Source organism: Sipha flava, unplaced genomic scaffold (assembly GCF_003268045.1).
Source record: "Sipha flava isolate LNK unplaced genomic scaffold, YSA_version1 37_pilon_pilon, whole genome shotgun sequence".
Lineage (NCBI taxonomy): Eukaryota > Metazoa > Arthropoda > Insecta > Hemiptera > Aphididae > Sipha > Sipha flava.
Window position 1 is genome coordinate 2722564 of NW_020273087.1, and position 21795 is coordinate 2744358.

The 21795-nt window shown below is 27.7% G+C and overlaps 3 protein-coding genes across 4 annotated transcripts; 1 reads left to right on the plus strand and 2 right to left on the minus strand.

Moving 5' to 3' along the window:
• Positions 1–47: 47 nt before the first annotated feature.
• Positions 48–4057, minus strand: LOC112688178 (exostosin-3). 2 transcript variants are annotated; one of them, XM_025561248.1, is made up of 13 exons: positions 3798–4055; positions 3606–3729; positions 3382–3533; positions 2644–3298; positions 2286–2575; positions 1963–2217; positions 1695–1905; positions 1493–1623; positions 1291–1416; positions 1093–1220; positions 745–1018; positions 582–686; positions 48–434 (listed from the first exon to the last, which is right to left on the minus strand). In XM_025561248.1, exons 1-13 carry the CDS (start codon positions 3900–3902, stop codon positions 330–332), a joined length of 2661 nt encoding a protein of 886 aa, XP_025417033.1. In that variant the 5' UTR covers positions 3903–4055; the 3' UTR covers positions 48–329. The 2 variants fall into 2 exon arrangements, with proteins under 2 accessions (XP_025417033.1, XP_025417034.1); XM_025561249.1 differs by lacking the exons at positions 48–434; positions 582–686 and having other exon boundaries at positions 783–893; positions 3798–4057.
• A 4168-nt stretch (positions 4058–8225) lies between these two features.
• On the minus strand, positions 8226–14276 carry LOC112688190 (peroxidase-like). The gene is made up of 12 exons (XM_025561263.1): positions 14163–14276; positions 13460–13658; positions 13194–13373; positions 12744–12913; positions 12450–12663; positions 11917–12114; positions 11717–11852; positions 10526–10682; positions 10193–10369; positions 9937–10135; positions 9752–9851; positions 8226–8343 (listed from the first exon to the last, which is right to left on the minus strand). Exons 1-12 carry the CDS (start codon positions 14259–14261, stop codon positions 8256–8258), a joined length of 1917 nt encoding a protein of 638 aa, XP_025417048.1. The 5' UTR covers positions 14262–14276; the 3' UTR covers positions 8226–8255.
• Positions 14277–15742: 1466 nt separating this feature from the next.
• On the plus strand, positions 15743–21252 carry LOC112688189 (DNA replication licensing factor Mcm6). Its single transcript, XM_025561262.1, has 14 exons — positions 15743–16249; positions 16325–16474; positions 16540–16807; positions 17821–17969; positions 18191–18446; positions 18524–18707; positions 18772–19130; positions 19735–19902; positions 19986–20123; positions 20189–20341; positions 20416–20548; positions 20616–20756; positions 20814–20965; positions 21035–21252. Exons 1-14 carry the CDS (start codon positions 16158–16160, stop codon positions 21140–21142), a joined length of 2451 nt encoding a protein of 816 aa, XP_025417047.1. The 5' UTR covers positions 15743–16157; the 3' UTR covers positions 21143–21252.
• The last annotated feature ends 543 nt before the right edge of the window (positions 21253–21795 follow it).

The window sequence follows — 21795 nt, forward strand, 5'->3', positions numbered from 1 at the left end:
ATACTATAAATTTAAATATAATAATAAATAATAATAACTATAATTTTTAAAAACAATAGTAAATTAGTCAATAACAGAACTGGAAAAGAGTACATGTATTGTTATGACACGGTAACTAGGCAACCAGATACAAGCTTTACTGCTATTTAATGTGTTTACCTATTACAATAGTCTATCTTTTACATAAAACATGATTATATTTAAACAAAAGAAATGTCTACTATATTTTTTCGTTAAATTTAAAATTATCAGTCTTGTTTCTTCATATTACAGTCACAAACGGTCAGAAATGTAGACTGAACAAATCCTGGATCTTATAGTTATAAATATTAAATAAATTTAAAACATTTTTGTTTATCATGTGGTATTCGTGTTTTAAATAGTATAGAATCTACTCGAAACTGCGTATTTAAAAGAGGCGTATATCCAAATATCTAAAACATAATGCATATTTAATGATAAAAAGTAGTAAAAATGATGTTTTGATGTGAATTGATAAATAGTTTAAATATGTAAACATGATTATTGTAACTTGTTTAAGAATAAGAAAACAATCAAAAAATAAGATCAATGCATTTTACCTGAGTAAAAAAGTTTATACATTTATGCCGCTCTAGAAAATGGGTTTCATCTTCAGACAATGATACTGGACACCCAGGGCAGCGAAAAGTCCATCTAGAAGTTACCTAAAATTTATATTTATATTATTATAACAACAAATTTTAATTTTTTATTTACTGCTACCTTAACAGGAGGTTTGTTGGTGACATGAGACACTAAGAAATTCATTGCTATATCTTCACAGTTCATATACTGATCTACTTTGTCTCTAATAGCTTGAGGCAACCAATAGGAATACAAATATAAATAATATTTATGTACAAATGCAGCGCCTGTTAAAACCATTGATAATTCACAACTATAATTTGAATTATAAAGCCATCCACCATTATTAAGATCTAATGCGTGAAACCGTCCTGGAAAACCTACAACTCTATCTCGCTGTTCTCTCCAAACCCTTAATAATATGTTAATATAAATAAATAATTTATATAAAATATACAAAGATGAAAAAAATTATATAAAATTTACCTAAATCCAAACATGATTTCATCATGTCTCAAATGAGCATCATCATCAACTGATAATACAGCTTCAGTTTCGATTGCTTCATAAGGTAAAAATCTATTATTAAGACTATTTTTAGCTGCCTGAATGACCTGCATAGAAGAAATTCATATTATTTATATATAAAATATTATAAAAAATTAAAATCAAATAAATTCCAACATGTATAGGTACACCAATTTCTGGCCATCGTAAGTCTTCAAGAGGTGGTTTAGGAGAATTCCATACAACAAGTACTTTATTTAAATAAGGTAAACCATTCAATCTACTAAGTGAATTCATAAGCACCTAGTAAAATATAGTAAATGAATAACTATTCCAAATTTTAAAAAAACAGGTATGAATCATATTATATTATAATTACTTGGTCCCGTTCGTAAGTGAGTATTACAATAGTAAACTGTTCACGTGGTGAGTTTCCTCCAAGACTCTGACAAAACTCTTTACCTGCACCACCAGCTCCATTGTTTACTGGCCGAAAACCTTTACCAGATCCTACACAAAAGACAATATATTTTAGGTTTTAAAAAATAATACACAATTAATTCAAAAATAAATTTACCAACCAATAAATTTTGCATCTGATGGTAGCAATGGATCAAAAGGTGTATAAGGGTAAAGTTTAAATGGATCTCCCCAACCATTCCATAATTCATAACCTTGAACTTTCATTATTGTATAATTTCTTTTAAAATCTGGAGACTTAAAAGGTGGTTCCAAAGGACCTAAGCTTTCTTCTGGCTCAGCATCCGGAATAATAGGATCCATTTTAATTGGCTAAATTAAATATAAATATTAAAATAAAATAAAATTTTTAGTTACAATTAAACTCACTTTAAAATTTTCACTGAATATACTAGGTGATGGTACATCAATCACTGGCAATGGTGGTATACCAATTCTATTACGTATAAGAGCAAGAGTAGTATCCAAAATAGATTGTACAGTTCCAAAATATTTTTCGTACAACATTCTACCCTGTCTTCTCATCATCAGAATATCATTATCAGGAATAGTCCTTAACAGCCAATGCAGTTCTGGAACTCTTTCTCCTACTATGCATACAGCAGCTCTACACCAATCAATCACCTAATATATTTTGAAATACAGTTTTTCTTTCGATATTTACAATTTTATATATTAAAAACTAATTTTACTTCATCAAAAGGTAATCCAATTCTGTCGTGTTCTAAAAATACCGGAATTGCACTAAATTTTAATGATTCATAAATTCGAGCTTGCATCATTGCAGTTGATATCATATCAATATCTAAAGGCGCAGGGACCAAAGTAAAAGTAGACTGAGTAAGGAACTCTTTGCGTTTAGTTTCATTGCCACACAAACACCAGTCAAATACATTGCTACCAATTCTGTTATTTTTACAATCAGTTTTTATGTAAAATTGATCAATGGTTGTTTGTGTTAAAAATGTTTGTACCATTTCGACTAAAAATAAAGTAAATTGAAAAATAATAACAATTTAATTCTAAATTATAAATAAATATATGATTTACCAAAGCTTTGTTGGTTCTTCGATGAGTTAACATTTTTATATCCTTCAAAAGACAAAAGATATTTTCTTCTTGCTGGCAACATGTACGGAGAATCCATCCATACATCTCCGCCAGGAGGTCCAAAACTAGCAGGTAATAATATATCATGGCCTAAACGAAAATTTTTTTCATCCCAAAATGATTGAGCAATTATGGCACGCCCGAAATTTATATTTTGATCAAAATTTGGCCTATTATACATATTTTTACTTAAATAAAATAGAATATGATTTCTACCATCACCCCCCCAGAATGGAAGCTGATTTAATTGAGTTGTGTTAATAGAATTATGAGTTTCACCAATTAGAGCTACATAAATACAAGCTTTATCTGAACTATTGGTAAAATGTGGATTGTAGCGTAAAACCTGAAATACAATTTTATTTAATGAAGTAGAAACTAATTCAGAAAATTCTTCAGAATGGTAAAAATAAAATGGAAACCCTGATGTTAAAGAACATCGAGAATAATCAAAACAATTTTTCATATTATGACACTTATAAGAATGAGTCTTAACTAAAGGTATGAATGATGGAGGGTTTGCAGGTAATATAACAGTTGGTGGAGCAAGACGGGGAGAATTCTGTGCAACAGCTTCATTTTCTGCAACTTGAGCCTAAGATTAAATAATAACTAGTATTTATTTTTTGAAAAGTTTAATTTATTCACAATTAATTATTTTTTTAATTTAATTATTACTTGTTTAACAGAAATTTTAAGTTTTTCTAACTCTGCTTCTTGTCGTATGAGCTCTGTTTTGGCATCTTCAATTTTTTTATGGTTTAGAGAGAGTTCACTAAGAAGTTTTTGTCGTTTGCCCTCAATATTCCTTAACTCATTATTTACAGAATCTAAAACAATATAATAATTCATGATAAATAAAATGCATATTTCATACTTTATCCATGTGTAATTTATAATACTTTTTATTCTAACTAGTTCAGCTATTCTATGTTTTAAGTCGGTAGCTCTAAGAACTCCATAGTCTTCATAAGCTTCCACTTTTGAATGTGTATTATAAGAGTTTTCAAATCCATCTTTTTCTTCCTGGAAGGTATATATATATATTTATTTTAAATAATATATATTTAGTACTCTTTTAATTGAACAATAACCTTTGAAAGATAATAATGACCAATCAACGGTGTTATGACCAGCAAGGCCAAAATAATTAATAATAAACGTGAGTTAAATTTCACAGTAGACAGACAAAGAAACATTAAGTAATTTGATCAGTAAATTATACTAAGGAAGTAATAATATAGAGGTTAATAATTAAAATTTATGTAGACAAACAGTATATAAGTTACATATAAAATGTTAAAGAACTACATACAAAATATAACGTAAGAAATTTAAATAAACATAAAAATATAAAATATAATTTGAAAATAATTCCAATTCTCAATACTGATAACAAGAATATATTCATATTGTAATGATAATAAATTAGTTTACTTATTAGTGATAAGGAATAAAGTAACTATCATGGTCTTGAACGCTATGCACTCTCGATGAAAAACATGCTTTTATTACAAATTTTGGAACTAGCGTAGTGGATGAAAATATAATAATATAACTAGAGTGCGGATATTCTCTTAAATATATTATTTTAATCTTGTAATATTCTTTAAAAATATAAGTGAAATAAGCAAAAAAATGCTTTTTAATAAATTTATTTTCTTAACATCAAAATTAATAAATATAAATATTAATTAACAATATTAATGAAATAATAATTAATGAATAATAACATTCATCCCCCAAAGTACTAACTAGATTCACTTTCCTATCAGATAAGATACTGTTGAAAACACACATACACATCGATCCGCTCAGAATCTAAAAAAACTTTTTGTTCCAGTTTCTTAAAACAGCAAATGAGTGGATGAAAATCGCTTCAGATTTTGAAGAGAAGTGGCAATTTCCTCATTGTTTGGGTGCGATTGATGGAAAACATGTCCAGATCGTTCCACCAAAGGATAGTGGTTTTTAATACTACAAATACAAAAAGACACATAGTATAGTCTTAATGGCTATCACAAATGCTTACTACGAATTTATATATTGTGATGTGGAAACGAACGGTAGAATATCTGACGGAGGTGTGATAAATAACACTATTTTCTACGAACAACTTGTTAATAACTAATTGGATATTCCTGCACTTGAACCAGTAAGCTTCGATCTTGACCTTGTTTTTGTGGGGGATGATGTTTTTGCAATACGACCCGATCTTATTAAGTCTTACAGTCGAGATTCACATAATAACGAGAAAAGAATATGAAACTATCGCATATATTGTTCTCAACCATTCGCCGTGCTCTCGGTTGAGCACAATTTTGGAATTTTAACATCAAGATTTCGTATTTTTAACACTGAAATGAATTTACATGTGGAAACTATTGGATCAGTAGTTCTCGCATGCTGTGCCTTGCACAATTTATTACGCAAAAAATCAGTTTCCTACACCTCTCTTGAATGTTTTGATCACGAAAATATTATGGATGGTACTATTCAACTAGGTGCAAGGTGTAATCCCGATATATTACACAACCTCGAACGACGTTCAGAAGGTCAAGTTTTACAAAGAGCAAAAATTATTCGAGAAAAGTTCTGTACATATTTTAACGGTGAGGGATCTGTTCCTTGGCAAGAAAAAAGTGCATTGAACGTTTGAAATTTATAGTTCTTGAAAAAAACTTATATTAACTGCTTGTAAGAATTTAGTTTTATTTAGTTTTATAGTGATTTTTACACTTTACTAGGTTACAGACAATTCATTTGAACACTATTTATCATTAATTCATTAATACATAGTTATACATTTAGATAAAATTATTAATAATTATTATTTATTATTATTAATATTAATTATTATTTAATCATTATTATTATTATAATTTACTATTATTTATTATTAAGCTAATTTTACTATAAATAAAAAATAATTTTACTTACAATATATTGTTTTGTTTCTTCGTCCTCTTCATCCATTGTGTTCCTAGTAGATCTTACAGAGTCCTAGTCGTTCAAAAAATGCAGGTCGAAATACCACAAACTAGGTTTATAAATGTCATCCGCTCCAGCCCCAAATTTTGACGAATTATTAACTTTTGATAGTTTTTTCTTGTAAACCGTACACAATGCATTAATTTTTTTCATAAGAGTGTTTCTGTCTGCCGATGGATCAAACTCTTTGTACTTTTTAACCATCTCTTCATAAGCAAGGCCTTTTTTATTTCTGCTCGAGTATTCTTTGCTCTTAACGAGCCACAAGCAGAGAAAACTTTGATATAGCTCAATAAATTCTCTCAAGAAGTTTCGAGGTGTTTGTTTGTCACAAAGTATTTGTTCTGCCATGATCATTTGAGTAAAAAAAAAAAACAATTGTCAACGAAAAAACGAACTATCCTCCGTAAACAGCCAACGCAAATTCAAATTGTAGCCATAAATGGTTGTTACATGTTTATAACAAATATCGTTACGATTCGCAAAAATTGATGCCGGTCGGCATCAATCATCCGATCCAATTCCAATTCCAATAAATCGCTACAATATCCTATTTAAACGCAACGATAAATTGGAACAATTCGATCTTTACGATAAATTGCTAGTATTTATCGTTGCGTGTAAACCCGGCTTTAAGCTTGGCTTGCAAGTCGACCGAACTGCTTGATAAAGGTCCATTCACACATATCAGTCACGAGACGGTTGAGTTCCGAGAAGTTGGGTCAGTTTCAGTCATGGAAAATAACGTTTCACTAAATTTATATCGCGTCATCTACACTCATCCGTTTTCTATCCGTTCACAGATCCGCGAACTTTTGAATTCTCGTTGATATTTTATGTTTCGATGGACGGCGTCTCCGTCCTTTGACCGTTCTTTTGGTGTTATAGCTTTTCCCCAATGTGTATCTCTCTTTTTTTTTTTAAATATTTATACAATTTCCCAAGTAACGTATTAAAACAATATTCAGACATTCTGAAATACTGATAAAATTTAATTCCATCTTCAATCAGTTCATTATATATAATGTCAAGAATTCTTATTCACCATCTCTTTTTTGTCATACCTCATGCATCCACTTTCGTCTCTTCGGAGTCTTCTTCTCTTTTTCTTCGGTTTCCTCGTCCAAAATGATCGCGATAATACATAATTCTTCGTCAGTGAAATTTGCCATATTAACGTTATAATTTTACTATTATTAAACTAAATAAACAAAAATATATAAAAAATATTTAATACGCTATGTGTAAACACGTGTTTGGTACAACAAACTGAACATAACTGATTCGATTTCTCGTAACTGACCGAACTCGGCGACTGATTTGTGTGAAATCTACTCGAAATCGTACTGTGAAAAAGTATTTTGTCCCTTAGAAAATGTAATTTAGTCAGATTGATTTTTATATTATATTTATCAAATCTTTGAAAAATCGTTTTCAGTCTTTGAAGATGTTCTCCGAAACTGGTTGGGGTAACATGAATGTCGTCCACGTATACCGCTGTAAATTGTAGCACCTCTGGTCCTAATACTTTATCTATTGTCTTTTGAAATTCTGTATAACTGAGATTATTAGCCCAAAAGGTAATACTTGGAACTTGTAGTTTCGTCCTCGGTGTAGAAAAGCTGTTATCTCTCTACAGTCATTTCGGGGTGGTCATTGCCAATATCCCGCTGCGAGATCAATTGAGCTTAGATATTTTGCTTCTTGAAACTTGGTTAAAATGTCATTAATGTTGGGTGGGCATTCTCGATCGGGTAGCATAGCATAGCAGTAGTATTAATCATGGATTAATCCGGCCCTGCTTCTACTTTTTTTTGACTGAAGTCTTCAATTAAATACTTGTAAAAATAAAAAAGATGTAACAAAAGCGTTATCACCTTATAATACAAATAAAAATTACAATTTTCTTTATTTTCCTATCAATAAAAAATGTTTGGTTTAAGAACTATTTAGAAAATTATGACTAAGTGTTCTCAAGAAGTACAAATTAATTGTAAAAATATTTTAAATTCTGAATGAAGCAAAGCATCTTATGGTTTTACAATTATGTTAATTATTTTTTTTTTCTGTAAACAATTCACTACGCGCTATCGGCATAGTGTTTAATCATTATATAGCATGTCCCAGATTACGACTATTTCATGGTAAAATTTAATTTGAAGTATTTGATAATAATAAACGGTGTTCGGGTTTATACTTGTAAATTTTACTCCAGGGCCCCGATTTTTCATAGTAAATCGTGAATTAACTACAGATTTTGGTCGACTTTTTGTTAACTGCGGGGCCTCAGGAAGCGCGGGGCTCTATGCCACCGCACAGCTCGCACACCCCTAGCTCCGCCACTGGCTCAGTATAGACATTTTCACGCCCAAAAAGCTTGTATAGCCGCGTCCACACTAGCGCACGCACAGACCGATCATGTGTGCTCATGCTGTGTCGTGTGTGCACAGTATAAACGTAAATAAATATAAAGAAATAAAACCTTTTAAATAATAATTACTATACTATAAAATTAACTAACTCAATTCTTTTAATATTTTGTATTATTTATTATAATTTAATTATGATTTTCCCGGTTTCTTGAATATTCTCCAAGCTTTTAAATCTATTTTGAAGTGTTCGTCACAATTCCATTTAATTGAAGAAAATCTTTAATAAACATAAAAAATGTAAATAATTAGTTTATAGAACTTATACTATATAGACTTATTTAATAATTCAAATAACTAATAATAATTAAACAAATTGATGATCATATTGTAGTATATGTATTAATGTAAATATCTCTCTTTCTCTCTCTCTCTGCAGTATTCTATCTAATTAGATTCAATATAATAATAATCATTAATGATTAGTTTGCAGTAACTTCCATGTTTCTCTAACACTATTCTTCTTCTTCAACTTTTGATATGAATTAAATCTTCTATTATCTAACTTATGTATTGCAATCTTGTTCTTCCTCTATAATTTTTTCCATCGATTATTCTTTATAAGATTAATAATAGTAGCCCATCATATCTTAAAATATGACCTATTCATTAATTTTTATTAAATATACATATATATGGTATCCAACTGTGGGGTGCAGCTAAAAAATCTAACATTTATAAAATTCAAACATTCCAATCGATCTTATTACGTGTGAATATATGTGCTCCTCCGTATGTTTCAAACCACACCTTACATTCAGACTTAAAAATGCTCACTTTTCAAGAAGAAGCCAACAATTCCTATAAACTTTTCCGTGTCCGTCTTACAAACCACTCTAACCCTCTAATTCTTGCTCTAAACTCTGTATCCATTTCTGGAAATCCACCTAGAAGATTAAAACATAGTTGGAACCGTGACTTGAAATAACAATAATTCCCTCCAGCCAGTAAGTTTTGCCGTTGAGTGATTACTTCATCATGTCAATCATGCCAAATATACGTAAATCCTCAAACATGCTTATTGTAAAATTTTATTTATTGATTGTATGTATTAAAAATAAAACTTAAAAAAAAATAACCATAGTGCAATAATTTGTTTGTCAGTCATTAATAATAACGCGTGACTTAAATGTTCTTATAAAACTAAACCTGTACAATAGTATACGAAGCATAGGAATCGTGCATAAATCGTGTTTTACCGTACGTTAAAAACCGTATAATGTGTAAAGAGCCATTGATTCGAATTTTGTCGTCCAGATTTTTGCCGTACGGTCAAAACCGTGTAGTGTGAAACGAGCCTAAATGTAAGTGTATACCGTTGGAAAAATCGATAAGCTTAATAATACGAGTATAAATCAGTGCACCTAAAAGATATTTTTCTGCAGTCCTTAAAGTATAATATCAACTAGTGAAAATCTTGTTTTTTTTTTTTTACTAAATAATTTAAAAATGACATGCACGTTTAGTAAGTATCAATGCGATATTATGAACTTGTTACATTTTTAAAAATGTCACTGCCTCTTAGTTATAACAAGTGGACATGTCCCTCCCTCTATGGCTCTCAGTAGTTTGAGAAATAAAGCTGTAAACAATTATTAGATATTTTAATTATCAAAATAAATACATACTCGTGAAAACTTTTAAAAACGTCTAACGGAAGAAAATGTAATTGAGTTGTCGCGCATATAATATGACCCAAGTTAATCTGTTTTATGATTTTCAGTTGTTCTGAAAATTTATAAAATAATATTAATTTTGATTTGCTTTCCATTTAAAAATGAATGTGTGATTGATTAAATATTTAATTTTATACCTGATGTATAACTACCAGGTTGTCCTTGTACATCGTAAAAAAACCGATCACCATATCTGTATCGAAAAAAGCTATCAGACAATATGCATCTAGTAGTTGGTCCAACCATGGATCCTTCTTCTGGTACTTCAAGTAATGTTCCGACATGTAAATCTACGTCATTTACGGTCGCATAAAGTTTTTTTAATATTTGCACCGCCTATTAAAAAATATCTTCATTATTTATGAATCTAATAATTATGTGTGCAAAATTAACTTTTGTAGGTATTAAATCCAGTAAATCATCAAACGATTTAGCCTGTGGGATACCGCAAATAGATCTAACTTGATTATATATTGGTAAACCAACATCACGGCCTCGCTGTATATCAATAGAGAGTAAATCTTGTCCAGTTATATCGGGTAAATTAAAGCGAAACAAATAATTTGAAATCTAAAATTAATCAAAATATGTTAGTAATTTAAATATAATAGTGATAACTGATTATTAATTAAAAAAAATAATATTATATATTTTATATCATTATTAGGTATGCAATTAATGTTACTATAGTTAGTATAAACAATTTAATATTAACACAGTTCTAACCAATGGATTATAAGACGCCTGGTATTCACGACTTGGAGTTTCTAACAATCCTCTTACTAACCAATCAACATTTTGTCCCATGTATAACAAATCAGGTCTATTCATCCAGTCAGTTAAATTAACTTGAAATGGAATTTTATACATTTTATCTATAAAACTACAAACATTTAAAGTATAATTATAATACACGTTTATATTTATATCATCATGTAATTTAAAAGTTCTTATTGCAATTCATAATTAAATTGAAATGTATTAATTTTATTAGTATTAGAAAAATCTCTGGTAGAATTTTATAAAATAGTTAACAATGTATAAGATTTATTATAAAAGAGGGTTGGGGTCAATGTGCAGTGCCGCAACTACAAAATAAGAGGCCCGTGTGCGGTAATTATTTTAGGCCCCTTCCAAGGATTTATTTTTGTTGTACGTCTTATTTATAAGTATCGATTTCTTTAGATTTTAAAACACGTTTCACATCAGTTAGTGTATGATATATATATATATATATATATATATATATATATATATCAAAATAAATACATACAACTGTTGTATATTATACTTCACTACATATTTATGTAGTAAATTTATTTAAGTAGCTTAGGTAGTTATGTTATATGCCTATTCAAATACTTAATGGACTCATTGTTCAATAAATATTATATTGCTCTAAAATATTATAACATCCTTACCTGAATTTTAAAAAAAGTTTATTTTTATTATAAAATAATAATATAATATTACTAAATAATTGTGCGTTTGTTAAGTGTAGTTTATTTTAGGCTGGGACTAGGGGGCCCCCCAAATGTATGTAGGCCTTGGAGCCCGTGTGCACGGCACACACTGCACACCCGGTTTTTGCGGCACTGTTAGTGTCACAACAGTCATAGAGTGCTATAAATATTTAAAGGAATCAAATGAAAATAAGTTTCTTTAATTTTATGATTTTTAGAGATAATTTATTTAAAAAAATTTACAAAAAAATTATATAAATATTTATTTAAAATACAATGATTTACTGTAATAATAGTCACACAACATAACAGAGTAAAACAAAAATTGTATTATTCTTTCTATCCTCGAGAGGGTAGAAGAGGAAAGTTGCTGATGGTCAAGGAACGTAAGTGTAGGACAACAGAACAGCTAAAAAATAAATTATTAAATATTTTACAATACTAAAAATCATACTTCAATTGTGCTGGAATTAAGTTGTGAAGTATTCGAAACGAACTAACTGCAAATTCCAATGAAGTAGACGGATTAATTTTATCATTGTAAATTGTTTGTTGAGTAAATAGCCCATAATATTGTGTATATGTTTCCCCTAAAATATTATTTATGTTAAAAAGTTTTTAATATTAAAACTACAGATAAATCCATTTTTATACCTAATATAATAGGTAAATAATGATCATAGGTAATATGTTGAATAACAGCTCCAACAATCCTTCGAGTTTCTTGATATAGAATTTCGTCCGTCCAAAATTGGTTTATATATAATAAATTGGTCGCTATATAATTATGAAATCTCAAGAACAAAGTTTGAAGAAGAGCATTTCCCAAATTTTGATTTACACGAACATCTCCTACACCAAACCAATATAGTTAAAAATAGTTCCTATTTATTTATAGTTATCATAAAATAAAATAATAAATATATTTAGTATCCAAAATTATTTATTTAACAATGTTATATTTTAAATCAATGGTCGTTCCATTGATGTGCATGCGATGCTTTATAATTTTATTTATAATTTAAACGATTTTAATGATATTATAACAATAAAATCATTGTTAAATTATTATTTTTAATATATAAAATTGAATAAATACAAGTTATACAGTTATATTTAATACATTTTTCTTTAATGATTTTTATTCATTAATTATTTTATGAAAATATATTATTCATTTAACTTACCGGCTTGAAAGCAAACTCTTGAATTTGTCGATGTCTCACATTGTAATGTCTTTCGATTCACTTGTGGACAAAATTCTTCTATGTAAGTTTTCTGGTTACTTAAAAAAGTATCAGATCGGAGTTTTCCATTTATGAAGGATCTTAATCCAGCAGCCATGACATCACTAGACCCATAAACTTGAGATCCATCAATATATTGAGAAACTTCGACCATCTATACAAAATGCAAAAAGTAATATATAAATTTAAAATTTATTCATGTTAACTTTAAATTTTTATTTTGTATATACTAACAAATGTTGCAGGTATTAATGGACAACTAAAATTAGCTGATGTCACAGCGCGATTGAATGATATACATGATTTTTTATATTTTGTATATAGAGGATCGTCTATGGGTACATTAATAACTTCTTGACATTGAGGTGGTATAGCAAGTAATTTTTGAGCTGCACAACAATTTTCTATAAAAAATAACTACTGATTTATTTCTAAAATACCTACCAGTGACTCATTACCTTATATTAACTATTATATGGTTTCAGAAATTAATGACTTAAAAGTACGAACATAGATTCTTATACTTTTTAATAATTTTTTTTACGATTCGTGTTTTATACTTCAAATGGTAGTTATATACCTGAACATTTTTACTATAATATTAAATGTAATAAGAACCTAAACTATTTACTACTCATTTTTATTTAAAACCTTTTACTTATTTTTAATGTATTTAGTATTTACCAACAGAGTTATCTGGTCTTAATAAAGCAATGTCGTGAGCTATAAATTGTCCCCATTGCATTAAAAGTAAATTGAACTCGTCATAGTCATGCCATTGGTTATGTAAAAATAATTCTGTATTAATTTTTCTAGCTTTTGGTAATGGAGTTCCATTCGACTGTTGTCGAAATTGATAAATGCCTAAAAATAAAAAATATATGTATATTTAAATAAAATAATTGGCTATATTTTATACAAAAAAAAAAAAAATGATTATTTAAATTTACCGTCACTATAATCAGCATTAAGGAGTCTTAAGTGTGGAGTTTCAGAAGCACCCCATGAAGGAGTTTTTAAGTTATTACATGTTCCATTGAAAGTTCTATATTTTGAACTTGAATTACATACTATTACTGGGATACACCTTCTAAAAAAATCTTCATTTACAGAAGGATATTCATCTACGTGTAAAAATGGTGACTGTGCCTATTTAAAATCAAAATTATTGTTATATGATGTAAAAAAAAAAAATATTGTGTAGATGTACTCGTATATTGGTAGAAAATTAAAACTATTAACGAGGAAAACTTCATCATTTATTTTTTATAACTACGAAGTACAAATGTATATATTTTTAACTAAATGACAAGCAGGTATTTATATTCAATATACATAAAAATAGCACGCTGAACATAATTATTTATTATATTTTTCCACGCATATACCTAAGATAAAAAATAATTAATAAGGTTTATAAAACCAATCTCAAGCGTAATTTATGAAATTGCATAACAATAAATCATTATATATTAATATTTGATGGTGACAAATACAAAAATCTGTACATAAATATGTCAAAAAAATAATATATATATATATATATATAACTTTATAGTTTTGTTAAAAATGTCCTTATCATAGAAAATAATCAATAATAATAATGCTAGTATATTCTAGTTAATCTAATATAGGTATAATTTTTGTACTTACAAATGTTGATGGGATATAACAAATAAGTACAAAAATCAATATTTTTAAATGAATATAATATGTATTGGTATAAAAATGATAAATTTGTTTAAATGTCATGTTACATACAGACAGAGAATGTTGTACGTCAAAAAGTAAAGAAAAATTAAGTAACATGAAACTCCACGGCTACTTTTATAGTAAATACCTATCATAACCACTTCTATACATAAAATATATTATATTGTGCATTAGACACGCTTAATTATAGATTTATAATAAATAAAAAAGAAAGAATATTTTCGAATTCCTTTCATTTAATTATTACTTTTATTGTATTTTAAGTCATCGTGAAAATTTAGGAGAAAAATGAAATTATTAATCAATAATCACTTTCTACAAAAACTAAATGAAATAAATATAAAGATAACGTATCAACTGGTGTGTAACCAGAATTTTTTCTGTTAGGTGTCCAATAGTTTTTGATATCTTCTTATTTGGTTATACTTAGTGAAAGAAATATTTCATTTTTACAAGACATTATATTTGTTGATACATATTTATTTTTTTAATCCGTTTTAAGTAATTAATTTTCATAAAATAAGACAGGTATTTCATAGTTTGTACAATTATTTTTAATAGTGAAAAATCACTTATTCGACAATAATGATTTAAAAAAATAACATTTTAGTAAACCATTAAATAAAAAACAATTGAGGACAACATTTTAAAGCATTCTAAGAATGATAACTCAACATGAATAGATTAATAAGATTGTAATATTTATTTATATTTTATAATAATGGTATTTGGTAGGTACCATTGATTATGGAATCAACTATTCTATTTTTCTCTAAGAAATAATTATATGAAAAAAAAAACTATAGTTTTAATTTAGTAAAACATAGTTAAATTTTAAAATTTTAAGAAGTATGTTAAATTTACTTTCGTTTTTTGTTTTAAATGCATAAAATATATTACGTGCTCCGACCCCCTCAATCATATACTTAACCGCCTGAGAAATAAAAGTGAAGCAAGAAATATATTATAGTTTGTCGTTTAAGTTTGATATTGTTTGTTTTATACTTTTAAAATAAAAATAAAAGTTTATCTAATGACATATCTGAAACAAATCGATAATAAACCAGTAAATAATTATACATATTTTGAAATATGTTACTAAACACTATAAGTGCTATAAATTTAACATGTGTATTTACTTTTATAATATTATCATTGGTTATAGAAAAAGCAAATAAAATATGTACTTCTTTTATAATCAATGGTATTACATTATTTGTCTATCTAAATAGTGGGTATTCATTGTTTTCGATGAAGGAGTGAGAATTGAGTAATAAAGGATATCGAGTATCAAAGTAAATATAGTAAATCGAATTACCTTTAATTAGATACATATAATTTTTTTTAAACATAAATATATTTTTGTAGGTCTATACCTCCACTACTCCTCAAATATACATTTTTTTTTATCCACAATAGATTCGTATCGTATGGTTGTTGGTATCGATGATAGATAGCGCGTTGCTTTTATTTCACTCCGAAATCGTTATAGGTACACCATCAACTGTACCGTTTGACGTACTTACTTTTATTAAAAATGATCTGTATAACTTTGAGCTAGGTTATAATCATTATTCATTTTAGAATATGACTATTTGAAAATTCAATATTTTTCCACCATTTTAAACCGTTTGTGGAAAATGCACCCACCTGTAGCACTAATATGTTGGTTATGAAGCCAACCATTACCCATAACAATGACTGTTCCCGCCAATTTTTTTTTAGACAACAACGAAATGTGCTATCCGCTGACCGCCACTGCCTTATTTTTAATGTTTATCATAAAACGCTGCTCGTGCTTCTCTCACCGAAATTGAACAGTTTAACATTGTTGTTGAGTGCTCTTAGAAATTTATTCTAATATTTCAAACCAAGTGGTTTCGATATATTTTCGTCCCGTTAACCAACTGTATATAACTACATTTACACTTAACCATGGATGTTGCAGAAACTCAAACTGGAGTCAACAGGGTACGCGATCAGTTGAAAGTTAGATCTCAAAAACTATTCCAAGATTTCTTAGAGGAGTAAGTATCCTTAGATATATTTGTAATTCTGTTCGCATTCACAATATTTGCTAAAAACTTACATCTACATTTTAGATTTGTGGAAGAAGGCAGTAATGAACCTAAATATTTGGAAGTGGCCGTAGAAATGACAAACTCTGAACGTTTCACACTAGAGGTTAGTTTCCTCGATGTTGAAAAATTCAATCAAAATCTTGCAATCACCATTCTTGAAGAATATTACAGGTTAGATTAATTTTTGACTTCAATCTATTTTTCAGTATTAAATTCTATTTATTTTAATTGTTAAGGGTGTATCCAGCTTTGTGCTTAGCAGTTGGTAATTTTGTTATTGATCGTACTGAAGCTACTGGCAATACTCAAGATTACTTTGTGAGCTTTGTAGATGTGACCACCCGATTTAATATAAGAGAATTAACAACAGCTAAAATTGGCGAATTAGTACGTATTTCTGGACAAGTCATAAGAACCCATCCTGTTCATCCAGAGCTAGTATCTGGACATTTCACTTGTCAAGACTGTCAGACAGACATACCCAGTGTTGAACAACAGTTCAAAGTAAGTTATATAGATAGTATAATTTATCTTGGTCTATATCACAAATTTATTGTTCATTATTTATAAATTTGTAAAATAACAAAAATAATTAATGTATTACCATTACGATTAAATTTTAAAAATAATTTAAATATTGCACAATCAAGTGAATTAGTTGTTAAATTATAAATCCTAAGTTTTAAATTGAAATGATAATATAGTATTTTAAAAATATTTTTATTTTTTTTAAACAAATATTACTTTTTTAGGAGCATGATTTCTATCTTTAATCACTATTAGCTTTTTAACCAATCCTTGGCAATGAAATGCATTTTTTTCCACGATTATAGTTTTTATTAAAACATCTTTTTTCTTATAATTTTTTTTGTTTAGCTTATATTGAATGTAGTCTTCATATTCATAACTATTTATACCAAATAGCCATTTAAAATAATCATTTATTGAAGGTTTACAAAATGTCATTACAAACGTATTATTGTACTTCAATCCATATCTTTCTGGGAAATACATTTCAGAATACGAATCATTTATGATATTATTGTTAGTAACCACTTGGTTTTTATTTGGCATTGCTTTAGTTTGTTGATTATTCGAATTATTTAGCTCATTATCAAGTGCTTCCTTATGGTCTTTATAAATATAAATTCTATCAATAATACTTGAGTTTATTCTTGATTTAGAACTTTTATTCTTCAATTGGTAATTTTCTAATTCACTGTTATCTTTACATATTAACATATTATTTTCTGATTCATTTGTATTATATTTATTGGTATTCAATAATGTGAATTTACTATTAAAAATCAAATATTCAGTTTTCTTATTTTTTTTCGTCAGCATAATGTAATCTAATGAACATTTATTATTTTTAACAGTTACTAAGCAAATAAATGTTTTTAACAATTCACTACTAAAAGCATAGAACTAATGTTTTGTAAATATGTATAGTAATAAGTATATTGATTAATAGTTGTAAAACTTGTATGTATATAACATCTGTTATTCATTTTTAGTACACTCAGCCAACTATATGTCGAAATCCTATTTGTGCTAATAGAAGAAGATTCAGTTTAAATGTTAATAAATCTCGATTTGTGGATTTCCAAAAGATTAGAGTGCAAGAATGTCAATCAGAACTTCCTCGAGGCTGTATCCCACGGAGGTATAATATACATATAATAGTTTGTATTGAAATTTGAATCAATTCAAGAATTATAACATGAAACATTTTCTAAGAATGTTCCCTACAATATTTTAAAATAAATTAAATTGGTAAAAAATTATTTTAGTTCAATTACTTCTTGATCAAAATTTTTTTTAATTAGTTTAATAGTTTATAACTTATTTATGAATTTAAAATTGTTTTATTATTTTTGTTATTAGTCTTGAAATTATTTTGAGAAATGAAAATGTTGAAACCGTTCAAGCTGGGGACCGATATGATTTTACGGGTACTTTGATTGTGGTCCCTGATATAAGTGTAATGTCTACACCTTCTGCCAGAGCGGAATCTGCATCTGGACAAAAAAGAGGCGATGCAAATAATGAAGGTGTCAAAGGATTAAAATGTTTAGGAATCAGAGAATTAAATTACAAACTGGCATTCTTAGCATGTAGCATATCTGCAACAGATTCTAGGGTTAAAAATAATTTAAATATTTAAACTAATTTTTCTATAAAAATCGAATAAAAATTTTAATTTAATATGTTTTATAGTTTGGTGGTACTGGAGAAATGCACAATGATGAATTGACTGCTGATTCAATTGAACGTATGAAGAAACAAATGACTGGTCCACAATGGGAAAAAATATATGAAATGAATCGTGATCGAAATTTATATCAACATTTAATTGATAGCCTTTTCCCTGCAATTCATGGAAATGATCAAATCAAAAAAGGTTAATAATATGCACATTTAATATTTTGATTTTCATTACATTTTAAGTAAAAAAAATTGTTTAGGAGTGTTATTAATGCTTTTTGGAGGAGTGCCAAAAATAACATTGGAAGGGACAACCCTTCGTGGGGATATAAATTGTTGTATTGTTGGTGATCCTAGTACTGCCAAATCTCAATTATTGAAACAAGTTGCTGATATGTGCCCTCGTGCAGTTTACACTTCTGGTAAAGCTTCTAGTGCTGCAGGTCTTACAGCTGCTGTTGTAAGGGATGAGGAATCTTTTGACTTTGTTATTGAAGCTGGAGCTCTTATGTTAGCCGATAATGGTGTATGTTGCATTGATGAATTTGATAAAATGGATCCCCGTGATCAAGTAGCTATTCATGAAGCTATGGAACAACAGACCATATCAATAGCAAAAGTATATTATATTCATTATAATTATATTAAATACATTTTTTTTATTATTTAAAAGTAACTTCTTAAAATAGTAGATATATTTTAATTATTTTTAGTTTTGACCCTTTATTACAAAAAGCTTATTTATGTACAGAAATATACCGTATGTCCTGTTTTAAATGTACCACTAAATATTTCAGCCCTATAATCTTAGATTGAAATACTGTTTGCTTCAATAGCTATGGGGTATTGAAGTATACACTTATGTTTCTAGTTAAATCCAAAAAATTTTAAAATTTCAAAAAGCTGTAACTGAGTCAATTTTAGGTTTAGAACTATGATCAATGGATCAAAATGACTTAGAATAAAATAGTTTATTCATATCCAATGAAAAAATAAGTGTTGTTATTAAAAAAAATATTTGTACTGTGCATGCGCATACTACAAGTTAAAAATTTGAAATTTTCCTATAATGTGTACTTTAATACCCCCTAGTTATTGCAACAAACTGTATTTTAATCTAAGATTATAGGGCTGAGATATTTAGTGGTACATTTAAAACGGGACATACTGTATATGTATGATCCTTAATACATATTTATGAAATAATAATTATATACTTTTAGGCTGGTGTTAGAGCTACATTGAATGCTAGAACATCAATATTAGCTGCAGCAAACCCTATTAATGGTCGTTATGAACGAAGTAAATCTCTTCAACAAAATGTATCCCTTTCAGCTCCAATCATGTCTCGCTTTGATTTATTCTATGTCCTTATAGATGAATGCAATGAAGTATGTAAATAAATTATACTTTTACTTACCATTTTAAATTCGGTTATGTGTTGATTGTTTGAATTAATATTAAATGTTAATAGGTTGTTGATTATGCAATAGCTAAGAAAATTGTAGATATACACAGTAATATGGAAGATACAGTCGAAACATTATATAACCAAGAAGATATTTTAACATATATTAGTTTTGCTCGACAGTTCAAACCTCAACTCACTGTTGTATGTATACTAATAAAAAAATGGTTATCAATTAAATTATGTTTTATCAATGATATTGAATATAGGAAGCTTCTGAAAAATTAGTACATGCATATACACAATTAAGACAGCGTGATAGCCAATCTAGTACTAAGTCAACATGGCGTATAACTGTAAGACAATTAGAATCATTGATACGTTTATCTGAAGCTATGGCCAAAATGGAATGTTCAGATCATGTAAATAATTAATTTTTCTGATTAAACCTTTTTTAAGATATGAATAAATATATAACAATTTAATATTTAATTAGGTAACAATAAAGCATGTATCAGAAGCTTTTAGTTTACTTAATAAATCGATTATAAGGGTAGAACAACCTGATGTCAATCTAGATGATGATGATGATGATGATGAATTATTAAGTAGAATACCAGAAACTAATGGTAGTGATGAATTAAATAGTTTTTATTGTTGTTATTTATTATGTATGAGCTATAATATGTCTTCTAGGAATGGATGTTGATCCAACAGAAGAACCTGACAAACGAAGTTTAACTAAAAAAAAGTTAACTCTTGCTTTCGATGAATATAAAAGAATTACTAATATGATTGTTGTATATATGAGAAATGAAGAAGAAAATAGATTAATTGGTATGTAATTGATTTTTATTATGAAGTAATTGAAAATAATTACATTTTTGTGTTTAGAAAATGAGGGTGGCGATGAAAATGTTGGTTTATTACGTAGTAGCTTAATTAACTGGTACCTGGAAAAAATTGAAGATCAAATCAATAATGAATCTGAGTTAATAGAAAAAAAGAGCTTTATTGAAAAAGTTTTAGATCGTTTGATATATAATGTAAGTTAATATTTATTAATATGTATTATGCCATAGCATATACTACTATAATTATTTATTATTTAATAGGATAATGTACTAATTGCCTTAACGCAATCTGGTGATGTGCAACAAGAGGAAGATGCTGATGATGATCCTGTATTAGTAGTCCATCCTAATTTTGTAGCAGACCTTTAATCAATTTTATTGAAATTATGATGTATTTAAATTAAATTGATTAATAATTTGTGTTATATATTTGTTTATAGTAATCTTATTTCATAACAATCGATAATTTTTTAATTTTATTTCAATGTATATTTATTCAACTTGTATTAATAATTTGTATTTACTATAGTTAAAAATATTTTTCGATCAGATTTTGAATATTGTTATTACTCTTTTACAAATAACTTATCAGAACTGAATTTATAACTAATAGTTTAAAATTGATAGTTTTATGTTATATCTTGAAATACTAAGTGAAACTTTTTACCATTAATAATAATTAATTTTGCATAGTGCATAGAGATCAATAGTAAATTATAGCATAGTGCACCCATGCTAATAGTAAATTGATCTTACATAATAAGTTTTTATCAATAGTAATAATTGATGTTGCTTAATGCATATAGTTGCAAATCATTAATAATTGGAATTCCAAGGGTGTTATATTTGTTAGACGCATTGATTACAATTTATTTAATGCACCAACGGTTTTGAACGATTGCTTAAAGAGCCCTCTATGCACAACCACCATTCTCTTATAAATATATGCGTGTAGACTTGTACTTTAAAGGGTGCCTATAACACTTTTGGGCCTTATCTTAGGTAGGTAAATTTAATAAATT